An 18,186-nucleotide genomic window follows, 5' to 3' on the forward strand; every position below is an offset into this window, starting at 1 on the left:
CCAATACCATATTTTGAGAAACAGAGGCAATGAAGTATTTGAAGCAATGAACTGATACATCATATATCATACATCTTTATTTAAATATTGCTTTTGGTTCTTCTGTTTTCACTAGCGAATGCTGTAGATATCAATAAAAAATATGAACAATTTTAGTATAATTGATTAAGTGCCATCAAGTTGCATAGATTCTCTCCAGACTTCTGGTATAACTAGTGTTAAAATTTCTTAAAAGTAGGGAAAGTAAGTCTACCGATATTGGTAACATTGATATAGCTCCTAAAGGTTGATACTAATGTGATAAAATGTATATATGATAGGGAATTCTACAATAATTCTGTCAATTCTTACAATTCTGTCAAACTCGCGGCCTGTGGGCTGGATGCATCACGCAATGGCCATGCCCACAGCCGGTTTAGCAAAGGGGAAAAAGTCACAATATGTCATGTGATGACACTGTGACGACAAGAGTTTAAAACCCCTGCTATAATGTATACATTTTTATGACAATATTAACTTTTAGGAACTATGCCAACACTACTAATGTCAGTAGAATTACTTTCCTGCTTTTTATAATGTAATCTTTGTACATTCCAACAAATGAAATATGGGTCTAGATTTGAAGAAGAAAAAGTTCTATACTATTGAAAGCTGTATCAATTCCATAAGAAATGAGGGGGAAATGGCTATTGGACAGTTTTATTTGTCTAAGAAGCTTGTTTCTGTAATAGCCAATATTAGACTCTCATGAGACTTCTAGAGATTCAATCTAAAGAATTCTACATTTTCTCCAACTAATGTTACAGACAAAGATTATTAATAATCCCACCTTTATAAATTCAGTCTAGTGGAACAGCAATGTAATTGAATTGGCATTTTGAGACAACACGAACCACTTCTATAATGTTAACTGTTATATCAAAATGAGATTGTGGCATCAAAAGATTAACTTTTTAAATCCTTTAACATTAGCTGTGGATTCTAGATCACAACAATTCACAGTGTAATAACTTTATGCTGCTCAAAATCTTTTCTGAGACAATGAATCGAGAATTCAACCATTACATCCTGTTTTCATACGTAAGAAAAAGAGCCAATGCTTTTGAAATTCAAAGAAATTCAGATGGTCATTTCTCTAAAAACATTTTTGTTTTTTTAAATTTTGTAAGTAGCACTGAATTTACATCTAATAATACATCAGCTTTTTCAGGTCCAAACTATCATCCTGAAATCTCTTTCTGAAAATGAGAAAAATAACATTGCTATTCAAGAATACCATTCCCCAATAATAAAATTTACTTTGCTTCTACTTATCTTCTTTATAATAAACATACAAAGGAAATGCAAATCCTACATCACAAAATCTATGATTTATTTGACCATACCCATGAAAATTCATGTATATATGCACGTTTTCAAGAGATAAATACATATATACATATTCATACATATATACATATGGAGAGAGAATGATAATTTCAAAATCCTGCAGTAAATAAAGATTTTAAGGATCCCTGTATATAATTTGCAAAATAGATCCCTCTTCCCATTTTGAAAAGAAAAAAGAAGAAAAGACAAATGGTATAGAGTTAAAAGGATATCTATTATATTATTGAAATCTGCTTAGATTGTAGCATGTCCTACAGACTCATTAGGGTTTTTTTTTAAAAAGCAGATTTTTACAAAGTGTTTTTATGACTCAGGCTTTTTTGGAATTAATTTCATACATCTTTGTTTGCCATAGACATGCATACTAAGCAGCTTCTTAATTGTTCCCTGGTAATGCTTGTTATTTTTTTAAACAAACTTACTTTAAACGAGCTTAAGATAACTTTTTTCCCCCAATAATGTTTTTTGGATGGCCCCTTCCCCATTTACTTCTCTTTGAATGCAGTTCCAAATGCTCTAAGGCAATTTTAGATAATGTGCCTGCTGCCTGTATATTCCCAGTAATAATAATTTTAGCCTTTCAACTGGAAAAACATTTTGGGGAAGGTCTTTTAAGGTCTGAGAATGACTGATAAATAAACACACTGAGATGTCTTGAAAGGTACCAAATGAGTGACTTTCCTCCTCCTACAATGTTTGGTTATTTTACCCATCAGCCTTGGAACATAAAATGAACTGGGGTTTATTTCTCAAGCATGTTTGTTTCCTATCAGAAGATTACTGACCCCCCCAGGGGTCCCTCCTAAGCTTTTCAGATAATGTTACTGCAAATGAGGTTGTGTGAATGTATTGGAGATGGCAGGAATTTCCTTTGTTAAGATTCTTTCTTGCAGCAGTTGGGAATCTGCATTTTAGGTCTCATGGCCATTAGCCATGGAATGTGTGCTTTGAAGTCATCACCACTTGACTTCTGCTTTCTTTCCAAAAGAATAATGACAGAATAAGACCTTCCTTACCTTAACACAAGACGGTTCATACCAAAGTTTTTGTGCAGTTGGAAACAACATGGTTTCCCTTAAATATCTCATTTCCATTCCAAGAAAAATTCTCTGAGTTACACAGCTATTTTCCACCCTCAGCCACCTGAGAACAGATTAACTTTGATTAACAGAGTTGGAAGGGACCTTGCAGGTCATCTAGTGCAACCTCATCATCCAAGCTGGAGATCCTGCACCATTTCTGACAAATGGCAGTCCAATCTCTTCTTGAAAGCCTCCAGTGATGAAGCTCCCACAACTTCCAAAGACAACTTCTGTTCCACTGATAGCTCTCACTGTCATAAAATTTCTCCTTATTTCTAGGTTGACTCTCTCCTTGACCAGTTTCCATCCATTACTCCTTGTCTGGCCTTCAGGTGCCTTGGAAAATAGCTTGACCCCTTCCTCTCCTTGATCCTATATAATCTCTCTCCATATATACATATTGTATATACTAAAACAATACACACAATGAAAAAAAAACCACCAGAGGGTAAAGTGCTATACTCCTATCTACTTCTTTCTCATTCATAGATATTACCAGCAGGGTGAATTATAAATCAGGTGTGTGTGCTGAGCAACAAGGGGTAAACAACAGGCTGAGGAAAGAGCCCAGGCAGGTAAGACAGGTGTTGGGATGTAACTGCAGTGCTTGTAAAAGTATACCCATTGCTACATGCAGGGCTGGAGAATCTCCCCTACGTCGTCCTGCGATGTAGGGCTACAGTTCCACAAGCAATTGAAACTGAAGTTGCTGTTACATTCCTTGAATCCAGAGTTACAAAGCAAGGATTACCCAGGGAAGGTCCCATTAGGAAACATGGCACTGAGAGGGCATGCACAAAATATGACAGGAGGTGACTCAGTTCATTCAGTTGAGTGACATACCTCTTTCCCCTGCCAGGATCATCCAAGATTGAATAAACAGTAGAAAAACAGGGAGGAAATTTAAATAGGCAATCAGGCATTAGTTGGGACTGGTGGCGTGCTACGTGCTAGAAATAAATTAATTTTACATTGTTTTTTATTAGAGAGCTACTTTAGGTTTTATTTTAAATGTGACATTATTTTTGCGACGGTTTTTTAATGCAAGATTTAAAAAAATAGTCAGTGACAAGGAAAGCAGAAAAGAGGTAATTAATACTACAGGGTTAAAAGGTATAAGCAAAGGTTCGTTTTATTGGAGTTTTAAAAGGACAATTTATAAAAGTTATATCAAATCACTGCAATTTCGTGGAAGCTTGGAATTAATTTATGTAGAATTAAATCAACCTACGCACGCAGTATATGCAGCATATACTGTGTGTTGCATGGATGCCATATAACAGCAATTGACTCTGCTCACGAAGTGGTCAGGATATTATATATGAATTTGCTTAAGCTGAAACAGGATTGTTCTTAAGCTACAATTACCATTAAGGAAAAGGGCCTGCCACTTTATGTAATCCCACAGACTGCCCTTCATCCACTTGTGTCATCCAGATGTACGAGGTCTACAATTTTCAGAACTGATGACCAACATTATCAATAGTTTTTGAGAGACATAAGAACAGTACATCTGAAGGGCATCATGTTTAGGAAGGGCGAGGTACACCTTTAGATGTAAAGTACAACTTGGAAGTGATTCAGTGTCTGTTATATGAAAGATGGCAATCACAAACTTTATTCCAGCCTGCTTAAGTTGTTTTCTCTTTGTTTACCTCTAAGAATGGCCATCACAGTTTTGGCTAGCATGTTTCTAGGCTCTACAGCTGATATGAAAGTGAGTTGGAATTCTGATTCCTCTTCAGAAAAAAGGGGTCATAAAAGTGAGAGGAAGGGGAAGAAGTACTAGAAGCTTTCTGAATCCAGTATGATACCAGTCCTAGCATACAAGAGTCCAGAATGGACTATCCTAAGGGTTAGGTTTCTTCTGCAATTACGACCGATCAAACAGTGTGAAGAAGCTGGCACCTGAACCTGTGATTTGAGGTGATGAGAAATCTTAATACTTGTATTTTATGATAGTAAGCTAATCATCTCCTTCCTGAATGGCTAAAATTTATATTATTCAAGATTTCTAGCATCCTAACTAATCATCAAAGCTGCATTCACGTCCTGAATGCCTCATGAAGTTTGCTTCATTTCACAAAGCATAAGAAATATTTAACTTTCTAAAATGTCTCAAAAGTTAGATTTCCAGAAAACCAGCAGTGGAAGATGACATGGGAGAGAAAGGAGTTATAGCAATGTTTGCAAATTCATTTCAGTAATGTCTATGGCTTCCACAACTATCTTCTTCTGAGCAATGGGTTGTTAATGACACAATTTTATTACTTTATGTCTTCCTAGGGAGATTCACATCCCTGTTTTTAAAGCACATGGAAACTGTGTTGCTGGCAATTGTTTATGGAAGCCATCTTGCAATGAAAGTAATATTTCTCATGGGCCAAATTCTGGACGACATTGTTCCTTCCACGAATTTACCTCCCTAATCTTTGTCAGAGTAAAAAGGTGATGGAGGAAGAATTGAATCCAACATGAATTGTAACACTATTATATTGGTTCTCAATTTTAGTTTGTTATGGTGTATATGCAGACTCCTGGACACAAGTAGAAGCCATGGGCAACTTCTTGCTACAAATCTGTCTTTCAGACAGAGCTCTCCATCTATCTCATGAGGTCTCAAGTGACAATCTTATGTTTCTGAAACTCAGGTTAATCTACAGAGTTCCACTTTGTCTGTGAAACAACTATTTCATGATGCTGGAGCGATTTTAAAAGGGTCCTCTTGAAGCTTTTGTTATCCTCTATGCCTTTTAGTGATGCACTGCTTAGAGAAGGCAGAAAAGTATGAAAATGTGTGGTTCAAGGTGACCTTGAAGTCATCTATGGAGATTTTCAATAATCCAGATCATGGTTGTCCCAAAGCTACTTTTCCAAAAGGTGAATGAACTTTCCTTGAAAACATCTAGCTTCTTATCTAAGAAGCTTCTTCATTTCAGATGAGAATTGAAGAATGTTTTCAAGGGAACCCCCCCCCCCCCCAAGAATGTTCAGTTGCCTTTTGGAAAAGCAGCTTTGGGACACCTTGAAGTAGCAGCTCTCTGATGCTTTATTTCTTGGGAAGGGCTCTAACTTCCCTTTTCATATGTCAATATATGCCTTTATAATCTCCTGCAATATCTCCCCTGAAATTAAAAGAAAAAAAAAAATATCATTTTGACTTCTAGTGATTTCCATGTAGACTTTTTGGCATATTTTTGACATATTTTGCCATTGCCTTCTTTCTTTTTTAACTTCTATCTAGCCTACAGCACTGGGATTTCTGACTTTGCTAAGTGTTTTCAGGGTAAAAAATATCTGGAGGTTTCATAACTTTTACATTGTAATTATTCAGCTGTTAAAAGCATGTAGCCAAAATCTGCATCATTATCAGTCATGGATAAGTGCATACAACTATCATGAAAAGCTCAATCTAGCAATGGTGATTATTCAAGAAGACAATATTCTCCATAGAATAAGATGATGAGACTTTTGTATAAAGCCAAGAAGACACTGTATTCTAGCGCAACATTTTTACAAAATGTACATTTGTGTAAATTAGCAGTCTTCTGTGAAAGCTAATATTGAAGCTGTCCTTTGGAACACAAGTTCTGAAGGGTCCCACGTGAGATAAATTTTCTTGATAAAATCGCAATCACAGTGAGTTTGCATTGTGCCTGTTACTTGAATACATCTTTCAGATGTATTTCCTTGCAAAGTTGTATTTACTGAAATACAGAGATATTTCGAGACAAGAATGGATTGTCTTACATAAGGTTTACCTAGGACATAAAGCATTATGTCTGCAATTTGCACAGGTATGCACTTCCTCTAACAGGTCTTGATTGGAAAATTTTAGCACACTGCTGCTCACCTCTGCATGATGTTCTTCATTTTGCTGCAGAACTTCAATCACCAATTCCGCCAAGCGAATTGTATCTTCTAGTTTTTTGGCAGGCGTGATTAACCGACCTACATTTTCTGCAGTACAAGAACTTGTATTAAAATGGAGTGAGACAGAAGAAGCTCAATATAAGGCCAATTGATTCGGTTGTTAATTCATTGTTTTTTAAATAATTGCAATCTGAAAAAAAAAATCTACATCATGCAAGGATTAAAATGCTATATAGTTAGTAACTGAGCAAACTATGAAGCAACATTTGTTGTTATATTAAGAAAACAGTGCTCCAACATTGAATTTAAAAGATATATAAAGACTTTTGCATTGATAGCAAGTATTTAATGGAAAGTGAGAAATATACGTTTCCTAGAGACAGTATCTTTCTATTAGGAATACATTAGGAATATTTAATTTAACAATTGATACATACATATATCTGTGCTCTAGATTTGAAATATTTTCACAATGTGTGTATTGTATAAAATTATCTAAGAATTAGTAAGATTGAAGTGGCAGATTAAAATGAACTCGCCCTATTTTACAAGGGTTTTTTTTGACGTTCTCCAAAAGCCAGATCAATTATTCATTAGGGATAGATGAATCATATTATTTTCCTTCCTTCCTTCCTTCCTTCCTTCCTTCCTTCCTTCCTTCCTTCCTTCCTTCCTTCCTTCCTTCCTTCCTCCCTCCCTCCCTCCCTCCCTCCCTCCCTCCCTCCCTTCTTTACTTCCTTCTTTATTTTAAACATTTATAATTGCCCACCTTATATTAAAATCTGGGCAAGTCCCAATCAAAAATTAAAACAATATCCACAATAAAATAACACCATGCCACATTCCATCTAATAAAACTGTTAACATTAAATTTGTATTGTGTGTTTAGTCCATAGGGAGATTTGTGGGAGTCCTATTTCAATTTTCTGGCTTTCTAAAAAAAAGAGGACTCAGCTTAAAGTCACATGTAAACATAAATTTGTATTCAATGTGGCTTTTTTAGAGGAGAAAAGTATAAGCACGCAACCTTTTCTTTCTACATTCCACTCCAGGATGTCTGTCACCAACTTCTAGTTTTCAGGAACCTGGCCATATGATAGTATAATAAGCTTCCTCCTTTCCTTGACCTCTGTCAAAACCTGATGGCTTTTAAAAGGCATTAAAAGATATCCCCTCTTTTTTTTTTACTAGTATATGATTATGGCATCTCTTTCACCCATTTAATTCTTATTAATGTTATCAATTCCTTAGTTTGATTCCTATTTTATATATGCCCCCAGCATTTTATTGGATGGAAGTTTCTAATCACTGTTTTTCCTTGAATTGTAATGTACTTTTTAAAGATGCTTCATAAATACAGATTATTATTATTGCTATTGTTGAAATTTGCTTAATAAGTCTACTGCAAGCAATTTCAGACATATGAGACTGCTTGCCTATCTCCTTCCTTATGTCATATTGAAGTCTTCCATAATTAGTAACCAAGCTTCAAAAGTATTGCAGAATTGTTGCTTATTAGACTAAGAAACCAGGAACTGATCATGTCCACCAGAATTAATGAAAGTTTGCTGGCTTAGTCAATCAGAAACTGATGGACTGAGTCACAACTTAAGTGTCCAATTCAGGCTTTTGACAAAAGTCCACAGAATCACAATTGTCTAGCAAATGGTGGTTTATTAGATCCAAGTGATTTTATCCAAATTCAACTAGAAAGGATCAATGCACCTGATCACTCTTCCTGCACAGATTTGATTCAAAAGTGATAGTCCATTTGTGGGTCCTTCTTTTACCTCTTCTAAAAAACTAACAAAGAGCATTCTCAACGAAAAGCATTCTGTTCCTGTTACGTAGATTGTGTGAATAATCCAATAGAAAGCATTTTTTATGAGGACAAAAGAAAAGGAAAAATGGAAGGAAGGAACAGTTCTGACAACAATCTTCCAATACTTTTTGGCTTGCTACCCAATTTGTGCTATGCTAATTACTAGACCTTGGGCACCCTTTAACTTGTGGAGGGAATATGTCCTAAACATTTTATAACAAGTGATATGCAAGATTCTGTCTCCAGGTAAAATGTAAATCCATCCCGTACTTGATTTTCTTTTTAATAATTTTTTTTTTGAGATAACTCCTTCAATTTATCGCCTTGTACGAAAAGTATCTGGAGCACTGCTCAATGAAACAACAGAGTTTTCAATAACTTCATACATCATTGAAAATCATACAAATTCACAGTTTTCATGCAAAATGTTATGCAACAACAATGTTATTTTGTGCTGACGTTGATATTTGAAAATGTTGCATATGTCAGACATTGCTAGACAGAAAATGTGGACATTTTGAAACCAAAGCTATTTCTAAAAGCGTTGCGCTAGCCATTTCTGGATAAAAGCTTACAGCGGGAACTAGTTTCATAGAAGCTACACTACGGTAAATTAAATAGGAAATGACTAAGCTAGCAATTTGTTGAATTAAGAAAAAAAAAAGAAACTTCTTTTTACAGTACTTGATTCTTGCTTAGGTATGGCTTTCAGCATCTGATTGATCATGTTAGCCTGTGTATTAATAGATGGAGTGGGCCCAACTGGAGGTTTGGGCGCTGACAATCGAGCTGTTTGCGAATGATGTTGAAAAGACAGCAAAAATAAAGACACACGTGATTTCATAAACAGTGACAAAAAAAAGATGGTAACTTTGAGGGAAAAGTAAGCAGAAAATGATAAAAGTACACATGGAAGAGCTGCTGTTTTGCTTATCGTCAACTCAAGTACTACACAATTATGACAACAAACATTTTTATCTCAAGTTAACAGATTCCACTATACGAGGAAAGTTCACAATCTAAGATCCTTAAAATTCAGCGTGAATGCTAATTGTGATTTCATGTAGCCAAGTGCAAAAAGCAGGATTTTAGTACAGTCAATTAGGTTTTTTTTAATCTGCATGTGTCAAATGTGAAGTAGCATTGCCAGCCTTTTTCACCCATATAGGAAGAAATATTTTCTCTATAGATTCCTTCCAGACATAGTCAGTATTATTAATTGGAGAAAAAAGGAAGGAACTTCCTCAAATAAATTATTTTGCAGATACCGAGATTTAAAAAAATAATAATAATAACACAAATTTGGGCTGAAGACATAGCTAAAAAATTCTAAGTGCAATTTAAATATGTACTCAGATCTCTCACCTCCCCCCCTTAAAATGTGTGGTATCTGATAGTTTCCAGCTTGTTATTTTCCACTTAGAATTCTAGTGTCTTTTATACTCTGGGTTGAATCATATATAAAAATTTGCCAGTTCTATCAAATATGTTACTTTGCTATTCCAAATGTTAGAATACTACAAATCAGGACTTGACCCATCTGTCATATAGTTTGTGATATCAGCCTAAGGGAGAAAATGTATATAATGTATAAAATATATATATGTATATAATATAATGTTATGATATATTATAATAGAATAAGTTATATTATAATAGAATATAATAAAATGGAATAGAATAATATAATATAATACAATAAACATATTATATACATATATATATATATATATAATATTTTTTCTGTATTAACACAACAAATGTTATATGATGAATGTATTTGTCCTATATTTTATATTATATTTAATACAATATTTTAATAGCCAAAGCACTATTCTAAACAATTCTGTCTCTAAACATTTGGCATATTTATCTGAATAAATATGCCAGAAGTCATTCTCTCTCTCTCTCTCTCTCTCTCTCTCTCTCTCCTTTTCTCTTTCTCCCTTCCTCCCTCCTTGAATTTCCAAGAAATGGAAAAGATAAGAAGAGGAACCCCAAGTTTGGTCATTTATTTTAAAAAGAAAATTGTGTTTATTATAATTGTAAGTGTTATAAAAAGAATAAAGGGAATACAAGTTCAATGGTACAAATATTTAACTGTATAAAACTGGCTGACATTTTTTCCTACTATTCTTAATTAATTCTTAAGTTAAAAAGTTAAATTTATTGGGATTTTAAATTAATTCTTAATTAAGAATCTCAATAACTTCATTTCCTTAAACTTGATTTAAATCCAATGTCTGTGTTCTGGATTATAATCCTATTTTAATTTAACTTTCAATCCCAACCTAACACACAAATGCACAATTATAAGATTCAGAGTTGGATTTAGCTTGACTAAACCAACCAACCAAATGGAACATGTAACTAGCTATAAAGATTGGATAAAAGATGCTTTTAATCATGCTTGTTTTCATTTTATTTATTTATCACACTACTTTTTCTAAGGTGAACTTACCAGATACCTTTTGCAGTATGGAGAGTTAATTCAACTTTCTGGGAAGGGGAGGGGCAAGATGTAATGTGGAGAACATGTAATGCTTGTGTCAAATTCAATTTTGGCCATTGTTGGTGACATATCTGGGCAAATCTTTTGCACAATGTAGCTTTTTGAGCCGCTGTTAAAATTGCCACACGTACAAGGATGCCCTTTCTATTCCAAGATATTGCATTTTAAATGGGCTGACATATTTATAGAATTGGGGTTTTGAAGGTAGAACATACCATTCTATCCTTCCCTGGCCTTCTAACATTCCATTTCATTTAGCAAAGATAGAAATGAAAAACTGCAGAATCACGGTAGGCCTTTAGCTGCAGAGGGCAATTCCCATTTCTCTCTCTGCAACCCCACAATTGTGCCTTTATTTGATAGAATGGAGTTGTCATCTTTTCCACTTTATAGTACTGTATATTAATTATGATCAAATAGGATACGTGACCACCATAACTATCCACTAATCTATATGACTTCTAAAATAAGTATGTTGAGACAAAAGTTTCCTATCTCTTCCATTTTGCCATTTTGGACATTGGACATTGCAACATTTGACAAGGAGGTTAACCAAGTTCACTAAGCAATATTAAAATTCAGGTCTTTAAGTGGCCCGCTGCTAGTATTACATTGGTCTCGATCAGTCACCATGAGAAAAACAAGCCTGCAGATTTAAACAGTACTGAAACAGGGCACCTGATCTCTGCTCTTTGACAACTCTTTTAACAATGACAAAGCACAGTTTCCATTTTGCTCTCATAATCTCCCTGCTGAATCAGGTCAAAAACCCATCTCACACTGTTATTTTCTAATAACTGCTATTCAGAGGAAAAATGCCTCTAATCCTGGAGAGAGCATACTGGCATGACTAATAGCTGTTCTTATCCTCTATGATCTCCTTTGGAATTCACCTAAATTAATGGCCAAACTCCATCTTCTGGTAGAAGATTTCCTGTTGCTTCAGGAATGGGCAAGTAGCATTGAATTTGCGGATCCTTTTCTTGGATAAATTGGCTGAATTGCAATAGCAACGTTTCATTTGAACAAGGAAGGGAGAGTCATAGGAATCATAGAATCATAGAGTTGGAAGAGACCTTCTAGTCCAACCTCCTGCCTATGGCAGGAGACCTTGAATCATCCCAGACAAATGGCTGTCCAATTCTTTCTTGAAAACCTCCAGCAATGAGAACCCACAACTCAGGGAGGAAAAATGTTCCATTGGTTAATTGTTCTCAGTGTGAGGAAATTTCTCCTCAGTTCCAGATTGGATTTCTCTTTAACAAGCTTCCCCCCATTGCTTCTTGTCCTGCCCTCAGGAGCTTTTGGAGAATAGGCCAATCCCCATCTCTCTGTTGCAGCTCCTCATGTACCAGAAGACAGCTATCATGTCAACCCTATTTTTTCTCTTTGTTAGGTTATACATAGTTAGTTCCCTTAACTGTTCGTCATATAATTTATCCTGCAGACCTCTTATCGTCTTAGTTGCTCTTCTCTGCACTATCCCAAAGGTCTCAGCATCTCTCTTTTTATCATGGTGACCAGAATTGAATGCAGTATTCCACCTGTGGCTACATTAGAGCAGTATAAAGTGGTAATATCACTTCTCCTGATGCTATCCCCTCTGTTGATGCAGCCTAGAAATGCATTGGCCTTTTTGGCAGCTGCAACACACTGCTGCCACACTGTTCATACTTAAGAGGTGGTCCAATAGACACCTAGCTCCCTCTCACAGACACTACTGTTGATCCAGGTACTGCCTATCCTGTACCTGTGCATTTGATTTTTTTTCTGCCTAGCTGCAGGACTTTACTTTTCTCACCGCTGAACTGAATCTTGTTAGCTAGGGCCCAATGTTCAAATCTGTCAAGATTGAATCTTGATCCTATCCTCCAAAGTTTTAGCAATTCCCCCAACTTGGTGTCGTCAGCAAATTGGACGCGCTCTCCTTCTATCCCCTCATCTAGATCAATTATGAAGATGTTGAGGAGCATTGGTTCCAAAACAGAACCTTGAGGTACTCCACTGCATGCTTCACTCCATGTAGACATAGTTCCATTGAGGACTACACACTGACAGCCAATTGTAAATGCATCTGGTGGTAATATTGCCTATACTGTTCTATCCTACCAAGGAGGAGGTTGTGGTCTACTTTGTCAAATGCCAATGCCTTACTGAAGTCTAAGTATGCTATACATGCAGTATTTCCCTGATCCCCTAATTTACTCACTTTTTCAAAGAAGGCAATATCAGTTGCCTTCAGAATGGCATGATCAGTTTTTAACAAACCGATGCTGGCTTCTGGTAATTGCTTTCTTAATGCAGCCACGCTGGTTTTACCTGGGGTCTCTTATTTTTCTTTCTCTGTGGGGTTGTGGGCAATTGGGCTTTTATTATCTTACTTTTCAGTTTCCCAAGCATCTTGAATTGTTTTTCCAATTCAAGTCAACCTAAAGGCATAGAGAAAGTCAATTCAGATCTTAACTAGTACCTTAAAATTGGCTTGAAAAGGACAATTAATAGTATTTTGCAGGCTTTTGAAGTTTTAAGGGTGGAGATGGATCATTTGCTCTGATCTTTCTGCTGAGTTCCCTCTGAAAGACAAGGAAACAATTGCCCACCCTTTGAACTACTGAAATTTACTGGAGGAGAGTCAAAATATCAAGATGGCAGATGAACACATGACCAAAGCCTCATGCTTTTGTATGTCTGCAAAATTATGTATGTAACAAAGGGCTGGAGCTTTGGTTGCACAGTTGCAACTTCCCTCTTGACTTTTTTGAGTGCCTCCCGCAGATGCCTCTGTTGAAATATCAACTACCTCTGCCACAAAGCAACCATAAACTGTGCAGAGAAGTACTTTTTGTCCCCATTCAACACTCTGGATTGATCCAAACTCTGAATATCATTAGAAAGGGAGAACAACCTCTCTCTCTAGTCACCTTCTGTAGAATATTGGTAAGAAAAGGATAGGTTGGGAAGAGTGACTCTCCTTGACTCTTGTGGTAAGATCTATGCCAGGGGTCTTCAAACTTGACAGCTTTAAGACTTGTGGACTTCAACTCCCAGAATTCCTCAGCCAGTCATGTTAGCTCAGGAATTCTGAGAGTTGAAGTCTGCAAGTCTTAAACTTGCCAAGTTTGAAGACCCTTGATCTATGCCTTTTTAGAAACCCAAGTTTTGTGAAAGTTTGTTGCCAATACAAGCTGCACACTCACCCAATCAAGTTATGTAGGTTGAAACCAATTGAGGTTTAAACATAATTGGAACCCTTAGTTGGTGTACTAGTAACTATAGAATCCTTTTGAAGACAGCATTTTTGGGGGTGGGTCCCAAGTGATTGGCATTTCACAGAGAGACTTTTTTTCTGAGGGTGCCAAATCCAGAGAACAATTGCAAGAGTGCAACCACAATCCAACTCTGCCACCATCATTAAATATGTTTTAGGATTTGAATTTGCCAGCAGCTGTGCATTTCTGCAGACATCTGTAGTGACCTGGATGGAAAAGTAAATTTCAAAGCGGTTTGGCATTTCAATCCTGCAACTATCCAGGGGTCCTGGTTCAGTTTCAACTTCCGTTGCGATGTCTTTGGGCAACTTCCACAGTGTATATCTGGGTGTGCCTCAGGAAAACCACAGAAGAGAATGAAGGAAGTGGGGGTGTTGAGAAACAGAACAACCCAAAGCAAAATGCCAATAGTGGCTAGCCTTATTAAGTTGCCCCTAAAATACAAAGCAGTGGTCTCAACAACTTCCATCCATTTTGGGGTGGGTTTCTCCCCCCCACAACCAATTTGTAGAAACAGCAACAAACGAAACAAAAAAAATATTTTTGAAGGCAATTGGGAGGATCTGTGCATCTTTCCTGCAGTCTGCACCAAGTACCACCGCAATCATTAAAAAACCCCTGCTGATTCCCTGCTGATGCCAGCAAGTGCATAGCTATGTCTCCTGCCAAACACTGGCAGGAGACGTAATTGCTGCATGCTATGTTACAAAGGCAATGGGGAGCAGGAAGCACATCAAATTGCTACATTGCTGAAAGTCCAAATTTATGCCCATCCTTATTGCTTCGAGGATAAATTTACTCGCTTTGAGAGAAAAAAAAGAAAAAGCAGAGAACTTTGCCTTTTTTTAATTTATGCATGTCTGTGTTCTAAACAGATCTAGATTCCTAGGGCTGATTTACATTAGCTCTTGGCCTCAGTGTCAATAGCTTCAGAAAGCACAGGGCTGGCTGGTTGGCTGGCTGGCTGGCGTACAAGAAAAATGGGTACTGCTTCTGCAGAGGTAGATGCGAACAGGCAACTCCATAGAGGAACTGTCAACTGAATTGCTGTGATGTCTACTGGGGCTTTTCAAACATGTCCCCTGTGATCGCAGAAGTCAGGGTTGCTACGCAAAAATCTCTGTCCAGAGGGAGGATTCATATCTGCAGCCCTGTAAGGTACGAGGAGGTGTTGAAATGAATGGAGCTATCCTGGCTTCCAGTCCTGTCACTGAGCCATCCAATTCTGAGAATTATCCAGCCATCCATGCATTTACCCTAAAGAATCACGGATGAGCTGCTAGCATCCTGACTATTCAGGGCACACTTGAGGACAATTAGAAAATGACAACACCTCTGGGACACTGATTTCACTTTCTAAACATTATTCATTACTGTCCTTTAGTAGAGATTTCCCCCCTCTGGGTGACTGGGCCGAGTTTAACATGCCATTTTCTCTACTCTTCTTTCTTTTCAGTGTTGTGTTTTGGGTGTGGACTTTTGTCAAAGCTAAGGAAGAAAAAAACCCACTTTGATAATGCAGTAGTTTGTCATAGTATGTCATAGTATCGCTGAAATTTGGGACTACCCTTGATATGGCTATGCTTACAGCTTGACCTTTTCTTACCTTTACACATTATAAATTAGTGCAGATATGGTATTTGCGCTACCAGAGTGGATTATTTCTTCCCCAACTCATACAAATGCCCACACCTCAAGTTACAAAACTTAGTTAAAAATGTCCTTGACATGGATATGCGTACAACTTGGTCCCTTTATTCCTGAAGAAATGCTGATGGTTTCTATACGCAGAGCTACCTTTCTTCTGACTGTAGAGCAGGATGCTACAAATGACACTAGTTATATCTCCATTTAAAAATGGCCCAGGGTCACGTTAGGAGAGGTTTACTACATTTTAGAAATGTACTAAACATGTAGTAAACATTTTTCTTGCATCCTTTTTTACAGGTAGCCCTTGGATTACAATCATAACGGGGCCTGTCCATCATGGTTGTAAGTGGTGATGGTCATAAAACAAGTCATCAGATAACTGGACATTTTTAATGACCTTTTTTGTTGTTGTTGTTGGTAGTCCCAAAGGTGCTTTTTCAAGAGACAACTGGACTTCCTTGTTTTTCTTTGAAGACATTTCACTTCTTATCCAAGAAGCTTCTTCAGCTCTGACTGGATATGCGGAATGGAAGGATTTATATTCCTTGCAGATAGCTGGTCATCTGTTTGCTTGAGAGTTGTTGAGGCCACTTGGGGTTTATCTGTGTCCTCAGGATCACCTGAGTAGTGCAAATGGGTCTGGAACCTTCTTGGAACTGCTGAAAGGGCTGTGTTTTAGACTGGAGATAGATGATGTCATATCTCTTCCCCTCTGTTGAAAGAGGGCTGTATAATTTTGATATAGGCTCCACAACCATTTGCACTACTCAGGTGCCCCTGAGCATACAAATAAACCTTTATGGCCTCAACTATTCTCTAAAAGAATGCAAATGTCTAGCTGTCTGCAAGGAATATAAATCCTTCCATTCCACACCATCCAGTCAGAGCTGAAGAAGCTTCTTGGATGAGAAGTGAAATGTCTTCAGAGAAAAACCAGAAAGTCCCGCTGCCTCTTGAAAAAAACACCTTTGGGAGAACTGTGACTTGGATGATTGAGAATCTCCAAAGACGTTTGCTGGTGGTAATTAAGCAAATGCCATGATTGGTAAGTGAACACACAACAAACCCACAGTCGTTAAACAAATCAATGGTTCACTTGGGCTGGTTTTCCCCAAACCAGAAATAAATGCTGTTTTTTCAGCAAGAACATAATAAAATATGATTGTAGGGCAGTGCAAACGAACATAAATGTGAGTCAGTTGCCAAGTCCCTGAAATGGGTATACATTCACATATACAAACAAAAAGTACTCTACAAATTCTAATTAGTATAAACCACTGTAAAATCACTCATATCAAATTCTTGTCAATCCAGAAGTACGCTCTCAAAATCAGCTAAATTTCAGGAGGTTACCTTGTGTTTCTTTGCAAATCAATACAAACCAAAACTCAAATTACTCTAGAATTTTAGTCACTAAGTTTATTTTACGAGATAAAGTTGTAAAGGTGCCATAAAGGCGGTTGAAATGGGAAAAAAAAACTCCAAATAAATAATGTTCTCTAAACAATGTTCTAACATATGGAAATCTTCACCATATGTTTGTATGATGTCCACAAACTGGAGTTTGAAAATAAATGCATGAGGGATATAGTTTTATAAATTCACACCACCTTCCCTGATGTTAGAGCCCAATTCTATAACTTCCTTAAGGCTTTCAGGGCACAGGCTTCTGGACTAGAAAGTAATCTAACAGGTGTAAGTAATCTAACAAGGCCAGGTCAAAAAAATCAAGATGGTGCTTGCAATGGTTTGGCTAAAATGCTGCCATTTTGTTTTTACTTCTATCGTGACTCTTTTAACATAACCTGCAGATATCCTTTGAAAGCTAAATGTAATGCAGACAAATAAATAATATTATATTATGTTAATGTCTCAAGACGAGTAATGCAGCTTTCACATATTACTACAGACACTCAAATGCTAGAGGTAGATGATTCTCACAGGCATTGTTGATATTAACCATTATGGACATATCCGGTGATTTTTTTTTTCAGAAATTAAAATAGTCTAGTGACCTGGATATTCAGGTTTCCTGACATATTTACGATTCACAGCAACAGTGTCATTATTTTAGTCTTTTCATGTGATTTGCCTGCGTGAGGGCTATTTCCTCATAATTGACTATTTTTGCTGATGTGCATCCATATCCAGTGCCAATCCACCAACATTTAATCAGATGGAGGCATTTTTACAAGTTAGGATGTCTGATCCTGTTGGGGTCACCACTAATCATGTGCAGTGTCTCCATCTAGACATTGATGAAGGCAGAACACCTAGCACTTTCTTTCCTTGACACATATTATCAGTATAAGTTGCACATAGCTGTGGACACTTGTTTAAAATGTGATTGCTGATGAGAATGGCAAGTCAGAGCGCATTTATTGTTATGGCCTTTTGAGAGGGACAAGGCATTGCTCAGTTGAATGGGGTATATTACTTCAGTGACTCTTGTACTCCTTGTATAATGCCATATTTTTGTGGTGTCAGGGAATGCCTGTGAAATTAAAAATAAAGTTCATACTTAACAAGTTGCAGCTATTTCTCTCAAAAGTGACTTGAGGAAAAATTGGTCACAAAATTCTGTTTAAT

General features: G+C 36.8%; 1 protein-coding gene across 21 annotated transcripts in view; it reads right to left on the reverse strand.

The window, feature by feature from the left end:
• The window catches only part of CADPS (calcium dependent secretion activator), a 434,360-nt gene that overhangs the window by 120,242 nt on the left and 295,932 nt on the right, over nt 1–18,186 (reverse strand). For 13 of the 21 annotated variants that reach the window (XM_087923596.1, XM_087923594.1, XM_087923593.1 and 10 more), the window contains one exon: nt 6,325–6,431. In XM_087923596.1, coding sequence (XP_087779722.1) covers nt 6,325–6,431 — 107 coding nt within the window. Of the gene's footprint in view, nt 1–6,324; nt 6,432–8,850; nt 8,956–18,186 lie in introns of all 21 variants that reach the window. The other 8 variants (XM_087923586.1, XM_087923584.1, XM_087923585.1 and 5 more) reach the window with 1 other exon arrangement.

This window comes from Pseudonaja textilis, chromosome 2, assembly GCF_049901715.1.
Source record: "Pseudonaja textilis isolate UNSWEBS1 chromosome 2, rPseTex1.2, whole genome shotgun sequence".
NCBI classification, from domain to species: Eukaryota; Metazoa; Chordata; class Lepidosauria; order Squamata; family Elapidae; genus Pseudonaja; species Pseudonaja textilis.